Raw genomic sequence first — 22,756 nt, forward strand, 5'->3', positions numbered from 1 at the left:
GTTGGAGCCAGTGGTGATCCTGTTGTTCGAAGCACCTGGCTCTCTATAGAACTGATGGTGATATACATTTTTGGTATTAAGCACCTTTTACAGAGGATTTCAACAAAGAAAACTGAAGTGTGTTGTTCTATTTCTGGTTTGTGAGCAGACATGAATTTAAAAATGCAAAGTGACAGACTAATGGTGCACCACTGCTTCCCTAAACCATTACTGGCAGAATGTCCACCTCAGACTGGAGGTGACATGACACGTGTGAGTGGCTGCACTCCATCAAATGCAAGGAGTGTTATGTAAAAAGCCCAGTCACACTGCCATCTGATGTAACACACTAACGGGGTTAGGGTGTGTGTGTGATCAGTTTTAGGCTGGGTTGAGTGCCACCAAGGGGCCAAGAGGTCCGTCTCCCTGCTGCTCTTTTTTGCAGACGCATCTCTGCATGTCTCCTCTCTGTCCTGTCTGTCGTCTCCTTCTCTTCAGCGACTCTACTTTCTAGGCTACAACATGCTTGACCCGGGCAGAGAGGTAAGAGCTTCAATCAGTGATGCAGACAGTCTGAGGTAGCTGGATGAGCACAGACACATTACTGTGCTTTAGATAGCTTTTTCGTCAGTGAGGTCTTTTTCTGGTTTTCAGTGGGGAGCACTTCTCTTCACCAGATCCTGATTGTTGCGGCGTACCCCAAGGGTCCAACTTCGGTCCTATTTTGTTTGTGACCTTTGGGATGTTTAGGAAGTACAATATTTCCTGTTTCAAAAGGGAATGTATCAAAAGCAACAACAAGACTTCCAAGACATGACAGGACTTGATTAAATTCATTTTTCAATATCTCAACACACGTAGCAAGACAGCAAACAGTTTCCAATACAAACGTGTGCGAACCTTTGTCGATACTCTGCCAACGTCGAAAAAACACAGCTTCACAATTTTGGTGATTCCATCAAATAAAAAATTAAATTAAAATCACATGTGAATAAGTTTGTTGATGTAATATGTCATTAAAAGTCATGGCAGTGGTGGATGTAAGCAGTTATGAAGTATACTCATAACTCAGCACATCAGAGGAGACGTCGGCATCTGATTTAGGTGATGGAGCAACAAGCCAAGCCTTCTTGGCAGTGGCGACATGTGATGCGTTTTGGGGAAACTGTAGTCGTCCATTTTACAGAAGACAAAAGCAAACCATCATCCTCCGACCACTTCCTGTCGCCTTCGATAGTAGTAACATCCAGCTGTTGATCACATGACTGGTGTGATGTGAAAGAAGCGTTTCAATGCAGCTGCTTTTTCGAAATTGCAGTTTCCATTAAGGACATTTATTTATGTAATTTCAATTTTACGATTAATGGAAACACAGCTGGTGTGACAGATTGTCGATATAAATTTCCCACTGCTATGCTACTATAAAATAACAAAATAAGCCCAAAATGAAAATTGCATAATCGCTTATAAAACGTCACGAAAAACTGCAGAGATTAATTCAGAGAAACTTGGAGACACTGCATCTGATAAGGAATGCAACACCTTTCTGTTTCACATTTCAGACTCCGTCTTGCTCAGTGTGGTCACCTTGAACTTGTGCTCGTAGCTCTCCAGGGCCTCCATCACCATGCACACGGCCTCCATGGAGCGCTCCAGGCGGCCGTCCACCCCGTTGAAGCGGTACATGCTGCCCGACACGTCGGCCAGAACCCGCAGGCGCTTTGGCTTTTGCTGAGGACTGCCCAGCTGGAGGGACGGAGAAGGTCCAAAAACAATCAGAGACAACAGAACCACCTGATGGAGCTTAAATAACACGCCGGGCTGGCTGCTGCTGATTTTGGAGCGGCTTTTCCTAAAATACCTGCCGACTTGAGGCCAGAGATCTAAAACCTGGAGTAATGATTATAATGCAGGCGTTTTGGTTCAGGCCAAAAGCATGCAGCTGAATGAGAGACACACAAGAGTGGCTACAACCTGAGAGTGAGCTTCAGTAGGAAAGCAGGGTGCAGTAAAAATCTCCCACACACACACGGCTAAACATAGCACTTAACGGTTAAGGGTTGAAATTATGTGTGTGATGAAAACAAAGATAGTTAAAGTGTAAAAATATCTGCAGCTACAAACGCACACATGCATGCACTCACACACACACACACACACACACCTCTGGGTCCAGCTCTCCCCTCCGCTTATAGATGGTTTTCTCTCCGGTTAGACCGTCGATAATCTTAGCATCATCTAGTTCTCCCATAGCCTGGTTCTTCAGCCACTGCCGCTCCTTGCCTTTAGCCTGAAACACACACACACACACACACACACACACACACACACACACACACACACGCACACACACACACACACAACGCACGCACGCACACACGCACACACAAAGCGCTCATCAGTAGTGACAAAATAAATCAGAACAAAAAACATTGCATCATTTCAGAAAAGAGAACCAAAAGACAACTAACGGCTACAAAGGGCTACAACTTTTTTAGAAGAGTCAGTCAGAATAAAGGAAAAATAATTTTTTTCTATTTGAAAAAAAACTGAAAGTCATGTATCCTTTCACTTCCATCTTAGTTATTCGTTTGTTACATAAAATCCCAACAAAATCTGCTTAAATTTGCATTTTTTAATGTAACAAAGTAAAAAGTTCACGTTACATGAATCCTTTTTTGAAGCCCTGAAGCATCAAATCTGAACCTTTTAAACATACTAGTTCAGACACCTTGTGACCAACTGAGTAAAGAGGATCCAAAAGAACCAAAGGAATGTTTGTCTGTAGCAAAACACACCTGGGCCGTTTTATGCATTTGTCGCTCCCTCTGAATTTCTTTACAGTCTTTGGGTTTTATATCTGCAGAAGTTTGTTCGGGTACCTTAAAGGGGCAGTACTATCTGTTTAAAGTGCCATTTTATAGCACAGTCAAGTAACTAGGCAATCTTCAGCTGCTAAAAAAATAAATGCTATATGTACATATAGTATATGAAATATTACTTAAAAGAATGTTTGACTTTGAAATTGGGCCTCTGTCTCTTTAAGAAACTCCTGCTCTTTCTGAAACTCCGCCTTCAGGAAGTCATGACAACATGGCTCCTCTATTAACCCTTTAACAACGTTTTTACCAGCATTGCTCTGAGAAGTAGCTCCTATAATGAGCTCAGCTGAAGAAAGAATCAAATCAAAACTCCAGGTTGTTTTTGATGAGGGAATAACATTATAATGTGATGTAAAACTCAAAACAGCCAATTTTACAAAACACTGCCCCTGTAAGAGCTAATGTGGTTTGCTTAATGCCACACTGATTTTTAGTGTATTGGACATAGCCTATTTGGGAAACTGGAAGTCACATAATTAGCACTTCCTGTTTAGCGGTGCGCTTCTATGGATCGTTCGCATCTTTTCTTTACAGCAGAGCACAGCCTCCAAGTTTTATCAGGAAAAAAACAGTACCTGATAAAAATGTTGCTGTTAGCATATTTAGCATTTAAGCTAGCAGAAATGTGCGTTCAGCCTCCTGTTGTGCTGTATTTTTTCTTTTGCAGTTTTACTCCAACCAGTGGGGGCGAGTTGAATAAAGCTCAGTAACATCAACTATTACTGGTTCATCACTAGGACGAGTTCTCCATTTGTCCAGCAACAGAGAACGAGGGCAGAGGACAGTTTACGGTTCTGAATACACAGAAAGTCTTCCCTCAGGTCAACGGCAACAACCCTCCATCATTTTTTGGACATCCGCCAGCTGCACTAAGCAGTAATTCATATTTGCATCTGTTTGTGCGTGGGAGTCCTTAAATCACTCCTTAGGTACGGCGCAACACAACATGACTTCATGGCGTCTCGTCTGCTGGTTTCAGGGGAATCGTCAACGTTTTTACAGTGAGACTGAAGGGACACGGAGAAACAATAAGCAGCATTTGTGGCTGTCAACACCTGGATGGAAAAAGCTGAACTCACGCACACAAACACCCACCACGACACATCCAAACACAGCTTCACACCTGGACCCGAGAATAATAGAGCAAACCTCGATGCCTCTGCTCTGTAATCACTGCAGCATCATTTTCCCCTCGTCATATGAACACACACACTCACAGAGGAGAAGCTCATCCTGCTACACCTAAACAGAAGGAGGAAAGTTCAACCCAAAACAATGAAACTGAGACTCTAACCCTGATTTTTTCCCTTTTTTTGCTATCTTTGCCTTCGCTCTTTCGGTCACGTCAGCAAGACAAAAGAAAGCGTTCATGTTCACACCCCAGCATTCTGACCCATTTGCAGGTTAAACAATGGTCACCTCCCGGCTGTATGTTGAAGGCTTTTGAACTTGGTTGTTGGCTCTGATTGCGACTGGGGCTGGACAGAAAGGCCGGATCAAAGTCATCAGTGTTCTTCAAAGAATAATCAGGCTCGTTGCTGATAAACGGCTGCAGGAAAAGAGATTAGAGTCCAGAGACTGAAGGCGGTGAGCTGCCCAACACAGGGACTCACGTGCGCGAAGTGTCAGACGCTGACCTGTAAGCTGTCCAGGATGATGCGCAGGGACTGAACCTGCCTCCTCACTGCGCTGGAGAAGCGCTGGTAGGTAGAAGCGTCGTATTCGCTCATATCGATCTCCTTCAACCTGAGACAGAGACAGGAGAGACGCAGTTCAGTCAGCACAGCCTGGAGGACTGTTGGCGTTGCTGCCTTGCAGCAAGAAGGTCGTGGGTTTGAATCCCATGTGCAGGTTTGGGTTTTCCGCCCGACTCAGTGCAAAAGACGATTATCCTAGATAGGGCTGAAACGATGAATCAAATTAATCGTGATGAATCCATCACTGAAATAATTAAACTGCAAAAAGCAAAATTTGACCAAGTATTTTTGTGGTTGCAAATATCTCAATGCACTTGAAATAAGACAAAACTGACATAGAAGCGACGTTACAGCAAGATGTTGACGTTTGTTTTAACTAATTAATTCCTTAATATTGATGAAAAAGTAGCTGCATTGGCAGATTATTTCATTTATGAAATGGGAAAAATCTCTTGTTCTAAGTGAATTTATCTGCTCGTAATAAAATAATCATCTGTATAAAGGAATTATTGGCTTTGAACAAACTGTTATTTCTTGCTGAAAAGTTACTTCTAAGTTTGTTTTTCATTTTTCAAGTGTACTGAGATATTTGCACTACAAACTAGATCAAACACTCTTGTCAATATTTTGTGTTTTTGCAGAGCTTCGATTAATTTAACAACTGATTAATTGTGGAGTATACAGGTGTTTAGTTCTGTAGCTACTTGACTTAAACCCAGCTTTCCAAATAATCAGACGAATCCCATTTAATTCCAGGTTTTTAATGATTTGAAATGTTTAAAGAGATAAAGTTTAAAGACAACCCTCAGTGTGTAAACACATTTTCACTTCAGTGCAGCTCCAGATCTTCTTTCAAAGACAATAACTGGATATGAACTCCCAGCAAACTTGGTGCAGAAAAAACGGTATCTGAGGTTGCCATGGCAGAAAGGTTAAAGGTTAAGATATGGAGCATGTGTTTGTGATCTGTTCAAAAAGCCCCACCTGTAAAGACCCAGGTGGTCCCTGCAGCCATCAGTCAGGTATCAGCCAACCGTACACACACCCCGCTAATGTAAAGGTGCTACCACCATGCTCCGACAGCGTGAAGTGTGTGTGTGTGCGCGAGAGATGAAACGACGGCGGGACGTGGGTGAAATCTCTCCCAGGTGTTTGAAACGCTTGGCGACAGCCAGACCGTGACCACCCCGGCGATGCGGAGGCTTGATTTTTGTTCTTTTTTGTTTTTTCAAAACGCCGGCAGGGATTGGAGGAAGGGTGGAGTCGCTCTGGCTTAATATGTCGCAGCTTGTAACGGATCTGTGTGTGAATGTGTAGACTGTGCTGGCATCAGCCATGCAATCAAAGGAGGTCACAGACACAGACTCACACACACACACTCCCTCAGAAGAACACACCTGTAGAGATAACCTGAACTAAACCAACGTTTATCCTCCACAACATCAACGGCAGCTGAGTTGGAGCTTCGATGGTTAACTCAGGCTGGTGCTATTCAGCAAATGGCCTTTTTTTTGTCTCAACTACAGTTAATGATTAATTCATTACTAAATTAGTTGGCAATTATTTCAATAGTGGTCAAACAAAATATGTTTCAATGTTTATGCATTTTGTACAGGTTTGGCTGAGCTACTGCTCTGAATGTTTTTCAGAAAATGGTCTCTTTTGGTTTCAACTGCAGTTAACGATTAATCGACTACTAAATTAGTTGGTGGCTATTTCAATATTTGTCAAACACAAAAGTGTCCTAACATTTATATATTATGTGCAGTTTTTTGGCTTAATTACTGTTCTGAACATGTTGTTCTTGTAGAAAATAGCCTCTTTTTGTCTTAACTCCAGTTAGCGATTAATCGATTAATAACTTAGTTGACGATTATTACAATAACAGATTTATACGATTAATCGTTTCAGCCCTACTGTTTAGTGGTTGTATTTGATTTTATTTGTGGACAAAGGGCTAAAGCTGAGTTATTGAAAATCAATGCCACACTTTTATTTGCAGAAAAGAAAGAAGAAGAAAAAAAAAACAGTTTCCATCCCAGTTAGCAACTAGATTTGATTTTAAGATAAAAGTCCTAATAAAATGCATTCAAGTTTGTGACTCAACACTGTGCATCTTCCCTGCATCACATGCATTCTGAGGAATCAGCTGGGCTTCAGGTGTCTAGTCATTTCTGAGCTACACACACACACAGATCCTTTGTCCGCTCCTCAGCGTACACATCGCCTCATCTCAGCACAGCGTGTCCCGGGGCCACTTCCTCCGCGCATTCCTGCGTGTGTCTGCGGGCGCATGGCAGCGACGCGCAGAGCGCAGGATCTTGGCCGGCGGGCCGGAGAGCCATTTCCTCTGAATTCCAGAACATCGACGAAAACAGCCGAGAGCGCAGCAGAAACGGCCGGAGGGGAACTCGCCGACATTTCACACACAGCGACCGCAAAAACATCGGGGGAGACACTCCCTCCAGCTGAACGCGCCGGACAAACAAGAAAATCTGTCTCTGTTTTACACGTTGTGAAACGTTTAACTGGAGAAGCAGAGAGCTTAAAGTACATTTTTGTTTTGTTTGCACTGCGGCTTTGGGGTCGGGGTTGGTCCAATAAAAAAGTTGAACATATTGCTTACTGTGGTTATCTTGGAACACGTTGTGTTAGAGATGCTTTGTTGTGTCAAACTGCATGAAAATAGTAAAACTGGTGAAACAGAAACACGTTTTTCTGCTAAACTTGAACTGGATTTCTTTTTTCTTTTCCGTTTTACAGAAGAAAATATTTAACGTCACCAGGCAACAGAGAGTTTTAAGGCGTATTTAAAAATCATGAGACTCTTCAGATGAGAAACCAAAATTTACAGAAAACATGCCAACAGTTTTAGATTAGTAACTGTGAAAAGAAGCAGGTTTATGGTCTGATGAAATCGACTTTGAACCTTTGAGTCACGACTCCAACTGATAAATAACACTGCATGTCACTGACACACTCAGAGTGAAACACGATAGTGGCAGCGTCATGCTCTGGGTTCACTTTTATTTCCAGAGGTTTACTTTGAATGGAGTGAAATTATGTTTGAATATCAGCCAGTTTTGATCCAAAACCTTCAGGTGGCTCAAATCATCCAAACATAATGTCTGAAATAATTCTTTAATATTAAGGAATTATTTATTTAAAACAGGCTCCTATTTCTTGCTGAAAAGTTACTTGTATGTTAAAGTAAGTTTTGTCTTATTTCAAGTGTACAGAAATACTTGCACTAGAAACTAGATCAAAAACACTTAGTAATACTTTGTAATTTTGCAAAATTGTGCTGAAAACAAATCAGTTCGGTTAACATGATAAAACTGGAGGCAGTTTTGAGCTGCGACACATGACTGTGGCTTACTGCTTATTGACTTGTTTCTGCATCTGTCGACTGAAAGGTGGGCGAGGATTCCTGCAGGCTCACTGAATCGCTGAGCGGAGGAGGATGTGCTAAACGTGACGCAGTAATGAAATTCCTGTCCGTGGTTCAGGCTGGTCAGACGGACTGGGAAAGCTCAGCACAGAGGAAACAACGGTTGAGACTGGACTACATTGGATAAATGATGTGTTGATGTTTATCTCTCGTTTCCCATCTCAGGTAACAGAGCAGGACATTCCCTTAACAGCATCTTTCCAACACGATTAAAGTTCAAAGTATTTTGTAAAAATCTACTTTTCTGAGCTTTAGATCATGTTATAATGTTAGTTCCTCATCAAAAACATGCTTGAAGTGTTGCCTTGATTCGTTCATGCTTGTTTGAAATATTCTTTCATCTCCCGTGGCAACCACTGAATGCTTGCTTTCACAAAGCTCCTCCTTTGAGCTGCAGCCTCCAAACTTCCAAGCTTCCGCCTGACAGAGCTGCCTTTCCCCACTCAGCTCCTTCAGACTAGCCAGCTGCAATTAGCAAACACCTGGTGGAACTGAGCATCTGCTGAGCTCATTATAGGAGCCACTTCTCAGTGAAATGTTGATAAAAACATTGTTAAAGCGTTAATAGAGGAGCCATGAAGGCGGAGTTTCAGTAAGAGCAGGAGCTTCTTAAAGAGACAGAGGTCCAAAATCAGGGATTTAAATTTGGAGGTTCAATTTCTTTTGAGTCATATATATATCACATTTTTATAACAACTGACGATAACGTAGTTATTTATTGTGCTATGGAATGGCTCTATGTGCCTGGAAATGTCATCATACCGCCCCTTTAAGGTTAAAGTTTGAACAGCTAGTTATGGATTCTGGCCTGTTTGGTTTACACAAATAATACGTAAGAATGTTGGCCAAAAACATCTCTTCAGGAATACCTCTGTGGTTCCACTACTGTATGTCACATGTCAAAGACTTTCTGGATGGCTCAGTTTTATCAGCGATGAGAGAGAGAAAAATACAAGCTCAATAATAAAAATATTGTGAGACATCGGGTAAAGATGTTCTGAAAACCCTTCCAGTCACTGACTGGAAGAGAAAAAAAAAACAGAGCAGCCAGTTACTGGACCGTTTCTGCTCGGAAACATTCAAAGTGAGTGATATCAGAATCCGCATGTTAGCACAAGATCTGCTCTGAGCTCAGCGGGACGTTGATAGACAGACAGGCGGTAAATGTAGAGGGGGAGGAATCTGGAAAAATGAAGCTAGTGACAAGAAGAGATAAAAAGAAGAAGGAGGGAAAAAAAGAGGCAGAGAGGTTGTCCTCTTCATGTGAAAGCAGCCAGTGTGTTTGGAGGGCCATGCAGGAAAAGAGGGAGAGGAAGGGGGGATGTTTGGAGCGAGGGTGAACAGAGACGGCCTTCATGGTTCAGCTGCTGAGAGGGCTGCCCTCTGCTCCAGACTGAATGTATGGGCTCACATACACACACACACACACACACACACACACACACACACACACACACACACACACACGTCTCCCAGTGGGATCACCTCTGTCAGACCTGGAGCTCCTCCACTCAGAACTTCCAGAACCGACACCTGCTCCACATCTAACCACTGAGGGATGGGTCCAGAGTGAAGACAGAGAAACCCACCACAAACAACTTTTAGAAGTTTTATGTTTCTCACGTTTAATTCAGTAATTACTACATGAATTTAGCATAAATGCTGCCAGGAGCTCTGAGAGGGTTTCTTTGCAGGAGTTTGCTTCTGCTCACCAAGTTGTCCATTTTGCATTAGCTATCTGTGGTAGCCATGCTAGTTATGCTAGCATGAGGAGCAGTGGCGCAACTACATATTATTCAGGTGGATGCGAAAACTTCCTGTGTCCTACCGTTCCTTGAAGGCCTTCTCGGCCATCTCGCGGGCCGCTCTGCGGACCTCCTCTGGAACAGCGTCCTTCTCGGCCTGGGACACCTGGTACACTTTGTGTCCAGCATCTAAGCGGTAAGGCCCGCCTTTACCTCCCAGCCCTGCAGTGTCTCTGCCACCTGAGGGGAAGAAAAAAAAAGAAAAGATTTACTGGACACAGTTTGTGTTGCATCCAGTGTAAAAAAAAAAAAAGGGGGAAACATTGGGAGTAAGATGGAATTTGAACATGTTGGACGTATAGCTAGGAAGACTTGTTACCGGTGCCTCCGGCCCACTGGTTTCCCCCGACGTGAGGAGCGTTGTTGGCGTCTATCTTGCCGTGTTTTGGTGCAGAAACGTCCAAACCGCTGTCCCTCTGAATCGTGATCTGAAACAAAAACGAAACTAGATTTTTCTCCCACTGTATGAAAGTACTTCTAAAGCTAAGAATCAACAAAAATCGCCCCAGATGGCTTTCGAACCGAATTTAATGAGGGACAAATAATTGAGCCTTTTACTTTTCCGAGCTCACACGATCACTCTGCACTCTTCACTTCCCCAAATGACATGTAATCGACCACACATTGAACGCCGTTCTGAGGTCTGGGCAGGGAAGATGCAGCAGACTCCGTCTCTTTCTCTGCAGGAGACCGTTGGAGGGGAAAAAGTGGATCCACACGGAGCTTAACGATACATCTTTTTTTGGTCGATTTCTCCATCAGATCCAAAGTCAGCATTCTGGCTTGGACTGTGCGCAGAGGCAGCCAGACTCTGAGGGTCGCCTGCGGTTCAGCTGCGTTCTTACAAACGGAAGGAATCTTTAAAGGACGGAGTTGTTCTGAAAATGTGGATGGTTCTGACCCGGATGTTTCTATCCAATGGCTGCGTTTCTATTAGAAACGTGTGCAAAACTTTGTCGATATTCCACTAATGTCGAAAAAACACAATTTTGCAACTTCCGCTAAACAGGAAACTGAACTAATATCACATGTGGATAAGATTGTTCATGTGAGAAGTCGTTAAAAAACATGCTGCAGTGTCGTCCTCCTACCACTTCCTGTTGTCTTATTCATCTTTTCTGCCAGTAGTAACATCCAGTCGTTGATCATGTGACGGGTCCCATGTGAAAGAAGCGCTTCCATTGCAGTTTTGTGAAAAACATACATTTCAATGTGGTTGAAAGAGTTTTCTTGAAATTGGCTTTTTTTTTCCACCACCAAAATTATTTCCAAAATGTTAATTTTATGGCTAATGGAAACGCAGCTACTGATTCTTTAGTTTTTATTCATGTGTGAGGAGATACACAGAGCCTGCGTTTCCATTGACCATAAAATTGCACAAATTGGAATTACGAAAATAAATTTGCTTAGAGACACGGAAATTTTGGAAAAACTCCTGTTTTTTGATAAAAAAAATTTGTGCTTTGATGAGATGGTCTATCAGCCAAATCAATAATTGTGTGTTTTGCAAAACTGCAAAAGAAACACTTTTTACTGCATCACCGGATGTTGCCACAAACAGAAAAGACGAAGACAGGATGACAGCGCAGCTTGTTTTTTTAACGACTTATCGTGTGAACAAAACTATTCCTGTGTAAAGATTTTAACCGTGTTTCTTATTTGACGGAAACACCGCAATTGTGAAATTGTGTTCTTTTGACATTAGCGGCATATCGATAAAGTTGTGCACATTTGTAATGGAAACCCAGTGAAATTGATCCAGATTTGATCCAGCAGCAGTTCAGCCTCGGGCTGATGCCCAGAGAAGCTCAGAGCTCCGATCCAACGCTGCCGAGTCAGCAGGGATCGCCATAATTAGCTTAGATTAGAGGAGTCAGTCTGATGCACGTAGTCTCATCTCAGATTAGGACAAGTTAAGAGCTAACCTGAACTGAACGGCACTGACGAAGGCTTTTACAGGCTTTTACTGATTAACGAAGAAAAGTTTTTGGCTACATCTGTCAGAGTGTCCGAGCAAAAGATGTTTTTGGAGAAACACTAATTCGATGTGTTATAAAAAGTCTCCTCCATTCTGTTTTAAAAAGTAAATCATATAAAACTGACTCTTCGTGCCGACACTAACAAGCATCAAAAACTGAAGAGAGAGTCGCAAGAACACATTTTTATTTTTTCTGAAACTAAAAATCAGATGAAATGCGACATAACCGTCAGCAGACGATTAGAAAACAATCGGATACGAGCGCAGTGGTGTCTTCCCTCTCTCTCACAATCCACTTTCCTGTCAGTCTACTGTGAAATAAAAGCCACTAAAGCCAAAAAAAAAAAGTGATTTTTTTTTTTTTAGGGGGGTGAAAAGATCAGAGTTGGGCTGTTCAGACTGCGATGAAAAACCCAAATGGATGTCACATTAGGGCAAAAGAAAGCGGATTTGTGTCGCTTTTGCCTGCTTTTGCCATCGATAAGTTGTGATTTAAACAGAAGAAACTGCAACGTACTTTTATTTTTTTTTAATGCATCAAGAAAAATCCTTCCATCTGTTCTGGAATTGGTATTTGTTAGCAAAGTAGCAGCACTCGGCTTACCTGCATGGCTCTTGACTTTGTGCCTGGAAAAGAAAAACTTTTACTTCTTGCTCTTAAAAGCACCAGCAAAACATGGACTAGTTTCTGTGTAGCAACAGAGCCCTCCATAGCTCCAGTATTAGTAACAATCAACAGGAAGTGTGTGTGCAGGCAGATGAATCTCAGTAACCAGAGAGAAGTTGGTTTCAAAGCTCTGCGGTTTGGTACAGGGTCAGGGGTCTGAGCCTCTGGCATCAACGTGCTTTAAATGCTCTGCTGCTCCGGGTTCACATGTTCTGAACAAGTCTTTGTGAATGTGGTGTGAGTCGCCCGCCCCAACCCAGGCCAAAAATAGAACCACCACCGCCAAGTCCAGCACCGGCCGGTTCCTGAAACCCCTCCGTCCGTAAAAACCCATCAATCACAGGGGGGGACTGAGCCAGCAGGATTTCCTCTACGTCATCTTGTTCCAGTAATCCACACTTGTCATCATGTTTTACATAGATCATATTGTCTGACAGAACAACACACGACTGTTTCATGAAGCTGGCAGTGGATTCCATTCTGGGCTCGTCAAAGAAAGGAGGCGATGAATACCTGATGACTCCTGGGTTATAAAAACAACGAGTGATGCTTTAGAACGAGTCCTTTTAGAGGCGCCACGATCACTTCAAGTTTCAGTCTGGATGTCAGACTAAAGCACCAAGACTTCAGGGTGGTGAGAGACGATGCGCTCCACTGGAATGGCAATGTATAGATGTGAAAAGTAGGACCAAGTTCTATCAATTATGGGTGTCAGAAGTATGTACCCAACTGTTTTAAAAGTTTACCTTCGTCATCAAGTTCTTTTTGTACCGTGCTTTTCTGATTTAGCTGCAAAAATCACTAATCAAATAATTTTATTCTCTTGATCTTACATAATGTGATGTCACTACATCAACCAAAGATCTTTAGATTCAGTTTGAACAGTTTTTATTTGCATCAACTGGAAACATGTAACTGCTGGGTGGTTACCGAAGTTTCAGGTTGGTTCCTACAGACAACACCAGATCTTTTCCCACAAGGCTTTGGGAGACGTTAGCCAATGTTGGATGTTTTAAGGAAATGCTTCTGTGTTTCAGCCTGACTCCTCTGCCCAGAAATATGTGGAATCAGCAGAGTTGTATCAAACAGAATACATCTTGTACTTGAAGGAAGTCTTTCAAACTGGGGTTGACGTCGGATTGGCCAGCATCCACGACCAGTTCCTGAGTTTCTTTTAAACAATTTAATGAGTTTAATGAGGTTATTTTTCATACATTTTGGAAATAATTTATCATAGTCTTAATTTTGAAGTTTCAAAAACATAGAATTTTAACAGGGGTGTGTGATGTGGTGTTATTGCATAATCATGTCTATGTACTGAGCAGAAAGTATTGAGTTATAAAGACAATCTATCCTACAGCTTAAATATTTTTTTCAGAAATTAATTTTTGAAAATGTTACACATGTCCTTTATTCTCTTTGTGTTATGGGAGTTTCTTCATTTATCAGGATGTGAAATTAAGACCCATGTTTTTATTAAAAACATATTTATATGTTTATTATATTTATATTTAATATTTATAACCGTTTTTATTTTTATAAGAAAATAACATTTCCAAAAAATTAATTATAATTTCAAAATGGAAAAGTGACAAACAATATTTAACTGCAATATCTTTTTACATGACTGTTAAATTAATCTTTTTGGTTATGATTACTGTTCTAATTACAGCCTAATGTGTCAATTATGATACAAAACAGTTAAGAAAACAAGGTGATATTTAAAATAGTACAGTCTTATTGAATGCTTGTTAAGATCATCCAATAAACAACTGTATTTAAAAAAAACAAATGATCATTGTGTAATTATTGCGTCATAAAGTGAACCTCAGAGATTTCAGATTAGTAATTTTCACCAAAGTAAATGTGTAAGGCTTCTGACAGGATGACGTAAACCAGACTGTCATCAATCAGGCTGTTGATAAATGATCCATCTGTAAATAAAAGGCTAACGTTGACAGCTAGCACAAAGAAAGAGAAGTAAATCCGAATTGGAAAGGCGCATGGATCTCGGTTGTGTGGTGCTGAGAGAAAACTCTCCTTTTTACAACTGTGGGAATCAATGTCAGATTCCTCCCTCACATCTTTCTTTCCTTCAAACACTGAGGCTCCCTCTGTCTCTCATCTCAGGTCCACGCCTGGTCTTGTAGGATTAATAGCCTCATAAATTTCTGATTCTGTCTTTCGGCGCCTAAAGACAGAGAGCTATTTTGTTTGTGTGTGTGTGTGTCTGTGGGTGTGTATGCAACCAAGCACATATTAGTTCACTCCTGAGTGCTTTATGTGACTATATTTATATATGGCTCAGTGTGTGTGTTAGCATAAAGGCATGTCGCTACATGAAAGTCTGAACATGTAGCAGTGGGTTAAACGTATAGCAGGGTGTGATTCAGACAGAGACCATGCTTGTAAAATTGTACTACAAGATGTTTTTCTATCAGAAGCTCAAAGAAGAAAACAATCTTTAGTAAAACTTTGTCTTAAAGTCGCTTGACTTTACTCACACAATGCATTAGCTAGTATTGCTAGCTGACTGCTAGCAGTACTAGTTTCCAACTGTAGTTTGACCTTAATATGACTAAATATTTACAAAAGGAGGGATTTATTTCACATTACAGCCCAGTAGAACTACGACTACAACTACTAAAAACTAAACCAAACTATTTTTAACTAATGATAACTGATTCAAACAAAAAGTCACAATGAAACTAAACTAAACTACAATGAAAAACCAAAAACTATTATAACACTGGTACCAATTCAGAGTGGGTTGACTTGGCTCTACTCAGTTATAAGGGTTACTTGTTTTCCACTAGTAACGATTAAGTGTTTTTTGTTTTTTTTTTGTCATCTTATTGCAACTGTACTAATCTATTTGCGCTAGAAAATAGTGAAAAATACTTGGCGAGATTTGGGTTTTTGCAGTGTATATGGAATAGCAGGACGTTATAACAGCCACAACAAACAGCATTTGAATGTACAAATGAGTCCACTCAGCAATACTGCAGGCAAGGTATCAAAGCATGCATGTAAGTAACAGTTTTATTGTTTTTAATGTTTCAGATGTTGAGATTAAAACTATTCAGTCCAGCAGGCAGAGATGTTACCAATGTCTCACCTACATGAAGGTGTTGCAGTTTGCTTTTGAAAACAAAAACAAAATCATAAAAACAATGTAGATTGACCAGAAATGTCAAAGGAAGCTGATCACTCATATTCCTTCAAAGGGCTGTATTATGTGTTTTCCAGTGATATAGTGCCATTTTATAACTAAAAAATGTAACTGTGTTCCCTTTGGTTGTCATAAAAATGCTAGAAATTTGACATTTTGACGTAACGTCTTGAAATTAGGCCTTTGTCTCATTAAGAAGCTCCTGCTTTTTCTGAAACTCCTCCTCCAGGAAGTCATCGCAACATGGCTCCTCTATAAACCCTTTGACAACGTTTTTACCAGCGTTTCACTGAGAATTAGCTACTATCATGAGCTCAGCTGATGTGCAATTATATCGGGTGTTTGCTAATTGCTGCTGGCTAGTCTGAAGGAGCTGAGTGGAGGAAGTTGTGGGGGAGTTGAGCTCTGTAATATAGAAGCTTGAAAAGTTCAAGGAGGAGCTCCATCCTCGAAGGCGGGGCTAGGTCCACCCAGGTATTTTTGAATGGTCGACTGGTTGAAAAAAATGCTCCAGTTATGTTTTTGGTGAGAAAATAACATTTTAACATGATGCAAAGCAAGAAAAAAAGTGGATTTTCCATAATACTGCCCCTTTAAGGCATGCCAAACAATTTGCTAAGTTGAAGTTGCTTAAATGTTTTTGAAAATGATTATTAAATAAAAGGGTACAGATGGGGTGTCTCATTAGATTACCAATGGAAATAACTACTACTGGTGTACAATTCTGCAAGTTTTTACATAGACTGAAAAATATTCACACTGAAAGAAAATGTGCAACCCAAAGACCATTTTACTAATCATTCAGACTCTTAGTTTGAGTTAGTATTCTTTAATACAGCACATCTGCATTCAAATGTATTAAGTACTCACTGTACTGTTAATATCTCCAGAGAAACCCTTTGGAAAATGTTTAAAAATACAGAAATGAGTGAATCAAATATCGGAGAGATTAGAAGTGGAGATACTGTAGCTACTTTCCGTGAGAGATGCCGATTACACAATGGTCTGCCCATATTTGAAGAGGGTGCTGAGGCCTGCAGGATCCAGCATGTGTATGCATGATAACCTGCTTTAGTACGGGACAGTAGTCAGGGAAGGAAAATGGTGGCGTGTGGCCAACGACACCAGCAGAAAGCAAAAAGAGATGACTGAAATAGAGGCAGAAAAAAATAACACAAACATATTGTACAGTTAATAGGGAGGCTGACTGGATGGCTTGTTTTGACTGTCATTACGCAAAGCTGGAAGCCTGCAGGGAACCAGAAGTAAATAGATGAACTGCGTGCAGATATGATGGCTGTCTCAGATGGATGCATTTGTCTACCAAAGGCGTTGTGGATGTTACTGAGCTGAACAGATCCCACAGTGTCTCATTACACTAATAATCTGTGAATTATGTTGATTTTTTTATTTTATTTTATTTTATTTTTTTACAGTTTTTGTCTTAAACAAGACGAATTAAAACTGAAAGTGTCCTTAATACTGTTGAAGAAGTGCTAGGCCTGTTTGCAGATTATTGGGGCCTACCATAGCAATGCATAGGAGAGCATGCATGCAAAACAAGGCATTTCAAAGCCTCCATACATGGAGGGCCTCAAAATAACTGCTTCTGCACCTATCACTTTTCTGAAAAATTCACCTATTCTTGTTAAGTCATGAGTAGTGAAAGATAAGTAGTATTTCAAAAGAGCAGTAGAAATTGTATGTTTTTAGAACAATAACATTATTTGTTGTTAATCCGTTGCTAAGAGACAAGTGGATTTTCTGGTAACCAAGTGCCACGAAGTAAACATCAAATTTTTACTTTTGCAAAATTTGCCAGCTGTAAATTGCTTGTGTCTGAGCAGATAAACAGTATTTCAAAATAGTTTACATTTTATAAACAATAATTAATTTGCTGCTAAGAGATGAGCGTATTTTTTTGTTTTTGGTAACAAACTGTCACGAAGTATAAATCCGATATATACATTTGTGTTGAATGTCTGTTTTATATTTACCATCAATAACAATTTTTTTTTTTTACTTTTCTGCCAAATTCATCAACTGCAAAGTAGAAGTAGTAAGTAGTGTAAGATAAGTAGTATTTTGAAAGAGCAGAAGAAATCCTATGTGTTTGGTACAATAACAATATTTGTTGTTAATCTGCTGCTAAGAGATTAGCGCGTTTTCTGGTAGCGAACTGCCATGAAGTATAAATCCGAATTATACAATTACGTTGAATGTCTGTTTTGCAATATATTTACCACAAATGACAAAAAGAAAAAAATTCTCACTTTTCTGAAAAATTCACCAATTCTTGTTAAATAGTATAAGACAAGTAGTATTTTAAAAGAGCAGAAGAAACTTTTTTGAACAATAACAATATTTGTTGTAAATCTGTTGCTAAGAGATGAGCACGTTTTCTGGTAGCCAAGTGCCACGAAGTAAACATCTGATTTTTACTTTTGCAAAAGTAAAAATTAGAAGGCAGTGCATTAACATTAGCACAAACATTAGCAGTACACTGCCCGCATTAGCGGTAGCCTTTTCCATAAAATAAGCTTTTTAGCTATTTTGTTTACTTATTAGCCATGTTTAGCACACTGAATGGAGGAAGTCAATGAAAGACAACATGCTAGTCATACCATTAGCAGCATTTAGCTTAGCATTAGCATTTTGGCTAATTTTAGGTTATACACTTATTTAACATACTGAATGGAGTATGTCCATACTGCTCAACATGGCTGTGACTTTCCACATACTATTGAGTACATTGTAGCTTACTTTAGCACTGAGGCTAATTTTTAGCATCAGAACGAAGGGTTCCACTTTGGCAGGCCCCGTTTAAATTTCTTCATAAGGTTTCTAGTTTAACTTATTCCCCATGTTGTAAGTGAAATAAATTGTCAATGGATCTATTTTTTCATCAATATTAAGGAATTATTGACATATAACAAGCTCATATCTTGCTGAAAAGTTGCTTGTACGTTAGTTAGATATTTGCACAAGAAACTAGACCAAAATTACTAGGTAAGATCTGGTGTTTTTGCAGTCAGATTTTTGCACATGGAGTCATTTTGATCTGAAGCTTTTAATTGGAACCAGTCGATCAATACCAATAAAAGAACATCTGTTCCTCTTTTCCTGCTTAATTTTCCTTCCTCAGCTTCACCTCATCTGAATATATTGACCTGAAGTTACCGATCAATTTTGCTCAAGTGAGAAAACGCAACAATATGAAATGAGGTTAAAGCATATAAGCTACAGCTCTAATGTTCTGATGTTCATGGATCACTGTGAATGAACAAGAATGTGTTTGCAGATCAACTGTGTTTCAGCAGAAGATTTTTGATTGTGATAATATGGAAGAAAATAACTTGTTTAATGAAATAAAAAGTCATATTTTTACTCTAATATTTACAAAAAACAAAAAGAAATTTTGAGATTAATCTGAGATTTTCTGTAAAAAATATGTGGAAGTTTCTGAGTTCATAAAATCAAAAATGTTCTAGAAAGAACTCAGAAATTTAGATTAATCTCAGAAAAAAACAAAGCTCCAAAAGTAAAAAAAAACAACAACAAAATGCAATAAAAATAAAGACCAGAAAATTTGAGATTGATCTCTAAAATTCTCTTCAAAAAAGGACATTGAGTTTCCACATTTCAATTTCAGTTTTTCCAGACAATTTCTGATTTTTTTTTGGTAGAAATTTACGTCTTTTTTCTTTCTATCTACAAAGACAGATATGCACGTGCTAACAAAGAAGCTCCATTTCTTTTCTCCCTCCTTCAAGAGGAAAAACGCCTGACTGCCGACTGTCGCGATGACCTAAAACAAGGCCTGTGGTAAATATTGCACAAATTCTGTGTGCAAACTCTGCAAACATACAGAAAATGTTTGAGGTGTGTAGTACAGTGGAAGCTCTGTTGATGCAGAAAGCAAACACCAACAAAGGCAGAGTGCAACCTGCAGCTGACTGCAGAGGAATCCCGACCAGCAGGAGGCCCAGGTGTTCAGCTGCAGCACAACATTTCTATTAAGGTCTATAATTTGCATTCAAGGCGGTTTTTAAAGACTGTTGGGAACAATGAAACAAATGCTTGATCCGTTAATTGAATCCTTTCAAACCGTGTTTGCTCTTTACAGCCCCCCCCCATTCTTTCACGAGACTGAGATCTGCAGATACACTATCAGGACTCATCTGTCTGCGTCCGCATGTGGGCTCCTCAACAATGCCGTCTCAGTGCATAAGGTCAAACCGTTCTGACCTGTGGCATCAAAATGACAATGACCCGTCTTTCACGCTTGCCCATACCAGGGAAAAAAAAGAGCCAGTTTGTGAATTTTGGACTTGGAAAGCACTCCACTGCTTATTAAATCAGGAATGTACAGATGAATAAAAATGATCCTGAAATGGGAAAGAGACGTCAAGATGAGATTATAGCAGCACCGCGCTGCCCCTCGGTGGTGCCGAGAGGTACTGCACCCTCCATCTGGTCTCCTACCTGAACAGGTCTGCCGTCCTCTGAGCCGATCATGTTCCTCCACTCCATTAGAGAGCGCTGCAGGGCGTCCAGGCCTGTTTCCCACAGCCGGACGTAGCCCCCCATATCCACGGTTACCACGCCTCCGGAGCCCAAAGCGGCCAGCAGCACGTCGCAGTCTGAGACCTTCGACAACCAGTTGGTGTACGGCGACACGCTCATCGACCTGCCAATCACAAGACAGGGCTTTCCTCAAGATGTCAGTCAGGTCAGGGTGTATGGAATATATCTGTTCGAAAACTATCATGAGGAACATTTGATTGGATTTATGTAACTTACAAACTGCAAAAACGCAAAATCTCACCAAGTAAATTTGGTCTGGTTTTAAAATATCTTAGTAGACTCGAAATAAGACAAAACTAACTTATATGATTCAGAAAGAAATAGGAGCATGTTTTAAGTCAATATTCCCTTGACTATAAAAAAAAGGAAAAAAGAATTAGTCCCAGATTATTTCATTTAAATTCCCATGTTATAAATTTAATAATCTGCCAGTGGAACTAGTGCTTCTTCATCAATATTAAGGAATTCAACAAGCTCCTGCATTTTGTAAGTTAGTTTTGTAAGATATTTGTACTAGAACTAGACCAAAATTACTTGGTAAAGTTTTGGTTTTTTGCAGTGCATTGTGTAACACACTGTCTACTACACAGGGTTCATGTAGCAGATATTTTCCCCATGACTGTATATGTTATCAAACTTTATTTAAAGGAAATCTTTGTTGAAATCTCCTGTGATACTGTGATTTTCTGATTGAATTCTGACTGAATTTTAGGTTTCCATTAGTTGTGTGCCGTAATAATCCAAATAAAGGCTAGAAATACCTCCATGTAATTCATTTATATGTGGGTTTTAGTTTTTTAATTGAATTACTTCTTGATAATTTAATTGATGTACTAGTAAACATGCAGAAACGGCTCTGGAGGTCATCCTCCTCCGTGTAGTCATGCTTTTCCCCCACAAGGTGGCAGCAGAAGATGCAGAACTAGGATTCTATATTTTTTAAAAATTACAACAAAAAAACACAACCTCCATCTATGCTGATTTTACCTTGGAACCGGAATGTATTTGAGCTTCTTGGAGGTCAGGTCGGTCACCTCCAGGTATGCTGCTGCCATTGGCGGAGTCACGTCTGCAAGACGGAGGAAGCAAGTGTTCACAAACTCCGACATTCTCAGAATGCATTCGCTCACGATCGCCCATACGGTGTGAACTGTGACCTTTAGGGTAGATGTCCCTCAGGGGCGCCTTGGTGGGTGGGATGGCTCGGACCACCTGATTGGCTGAGAGCAGACTGACACAGTTCTCCCGTTTGGCCGAGCCGCTCCGCAGCGCACCCCTGAAGAACGCGTGAGAGCCGCTTTCACTGCTTTTCATGGCCGACAGGTCGACTGGCCTCTTAAAGGTGTACACCTCATTAGGGGACTGGGAAAAAAATACAATGGTTAATAAAAAAACTAGACTTTGGTCTAGTAAAAGAAATCAACTCCTAGGGTTAGGTAACCCTAACCCTAGTATAGATACAGTTTTAGGTAAAATAAAGAAGAACTAAGCTAATTTAAAAAAAAATTTCAAAATTTGCACACAAAAAGAAAGATGGAACTCTAAATCTATTTAGACAGTTTAACGTGGAAAAAAGAAGAGCTGATTTGGGGGTCAGTTACTTTAATGTCTCACCATGAGGTCTGGGAAGCCCACGATGATCTGAGCAAAGCAGCTGGTGTCAGCCAGAACCCGGTTTGGGGAAACGATCTTCTGCTCCAAGGCGGCACTGAGGTTCTCATTGGGCAGCTGCTCATTGGACAGCATCTGGGGTACTACAGCCTCGGCTGGGAGGGGAAAAAATGGAAAACAAACATGAAGGGAGAGTAATAATAAACATATTCTTACTTTGTGTGTCCCATACCTGATGCAGCTCCATGACCAGAGCTGACCGGGTCCTCACCGATGCTGTGGAGCTGACACACTCCAGAGTCTTCAGCTGCCATGTGCATGGGCTTGGTCAGCAGGAACTTCCTGAAGTTGTGCAGAAAAAAAACAAAAAACATTTGGAGTTTGTTCCTGAAGAACCTGAGAAGAGATTTAAAATGGCTCCCTTACTTGTTGGTGTTGCTCTCCAGCAGAAGCCACCGGTCCTCTGCGACCAGGAACACTGACTTCAAGTTGATTGGGAGCGAGATGGAATGAACCCGGCCCTCCAGCACATCCAGCACCTCCAGCTGGTTTCTGCGTGAACGAACAGCAGGGAGCCATCAAAGGGGCGGTATCATGTATTTTCCAGGAACACTGTCCTACTTCAATCAAACGGAACTTAAACAACTTTGCATTTTAAAGCCTTGAAATTGGGCCTCTGTTTCTTTAAGAAGCTCCTGCTCTTTCTGAAACTCTGTCTTCAGGAAGTCGTCACAACATTTCTCCACATGTAGCCGCCACATTTCTCCATTGAGCCTTTAGCAACGTTTTTAGGAGCGTTTCACTGTTTGCCAATTGCTGCTGGCTAGTCTGAAGGAGCTAAGTGGAAAAGCAGCGGTTTGTGTGAGCATTGGTTGCCATGGGAGATTAAAGGATTTCTCAAACATGCACGAAAGAATCAAAGAAACA

At 40.7% G+C, this 22,756-nt stretch overlaps 1 protein-coding gene across 1 annotated transcript in view; it reads right to left on the reverse strand.

Annotated features, from left to right (window-relative positions):
- The window catches only part of vwa8 (von Willebrand factor A domain containing 8), a 68,536-nt gene that overhangs the window by 3,772 nt on the left and 42,008 nt on the right, over positions 1 to 22,756 (reverse strand). Inside the window, exons 32-42 of the mRNA XM_014986764.2 lie at positions 22,256 to 22,381; positions 22,062 to 22,171; positions 21,833 to 21,984; positions 21,376 to 21,580; positions 21,206 to 21,287; positions 20,117 to 20,321; positions 10,134 to 10,242; positions 9,838 to 9,994; positions 4,499 to 4,607; positions 2,144 to 2,269; positions 1,567 to 1,725 (exon numbers count right to left, since the gene is read on the reverse strand). Of these exons, the coding sequence (XP_014842250.2) occupies positions 1,567 to 1,725; positions 2,144 to 2,269; positions 4,499 to 4,607; positions 9,838 to 9,994; positions 10,134 to 10,242; positions 20,117 to 20,321; positions 21,206 to 21,287; positions 21,376 to 21,580; positions 21,833 to 21,984; positions 22,062 to 22,171; positions 22,256 to 22,381 (1,540 nt within the window). The remainder of the gene's footprint in view (positions 1 to 1,566; positions 1,726 to 2,143; positions 2,270 to 4,498; positions 4,608 to 9,837; positions 9,995 to 10,133; positions 10,243 to 20,116; positions 20,322 to 21,205; positions 21,288 to 21,375; positions 21,581 to 21,832; positions 21,985 to 22,061; positions 22,172 to 22,255; positions 22,382 to 22,756) is intronic.

The sequence above is a fragment of the Poecilia mexicana genome, unplaced genomic scaffold (genome assembly GCF_051168715.1).
Source record: "Poecilia mexicana isolate PSO_F unplaced genomic scaffold, ASM5116871v1 scaffold_2, whole genome shotgun sequence".
NCBI lineage: Eukaryota > Metazoa > Chordata > Actinopteri > Cyprinodontiformes > Poeciliidae > Poecilia > Poecilia mexicana.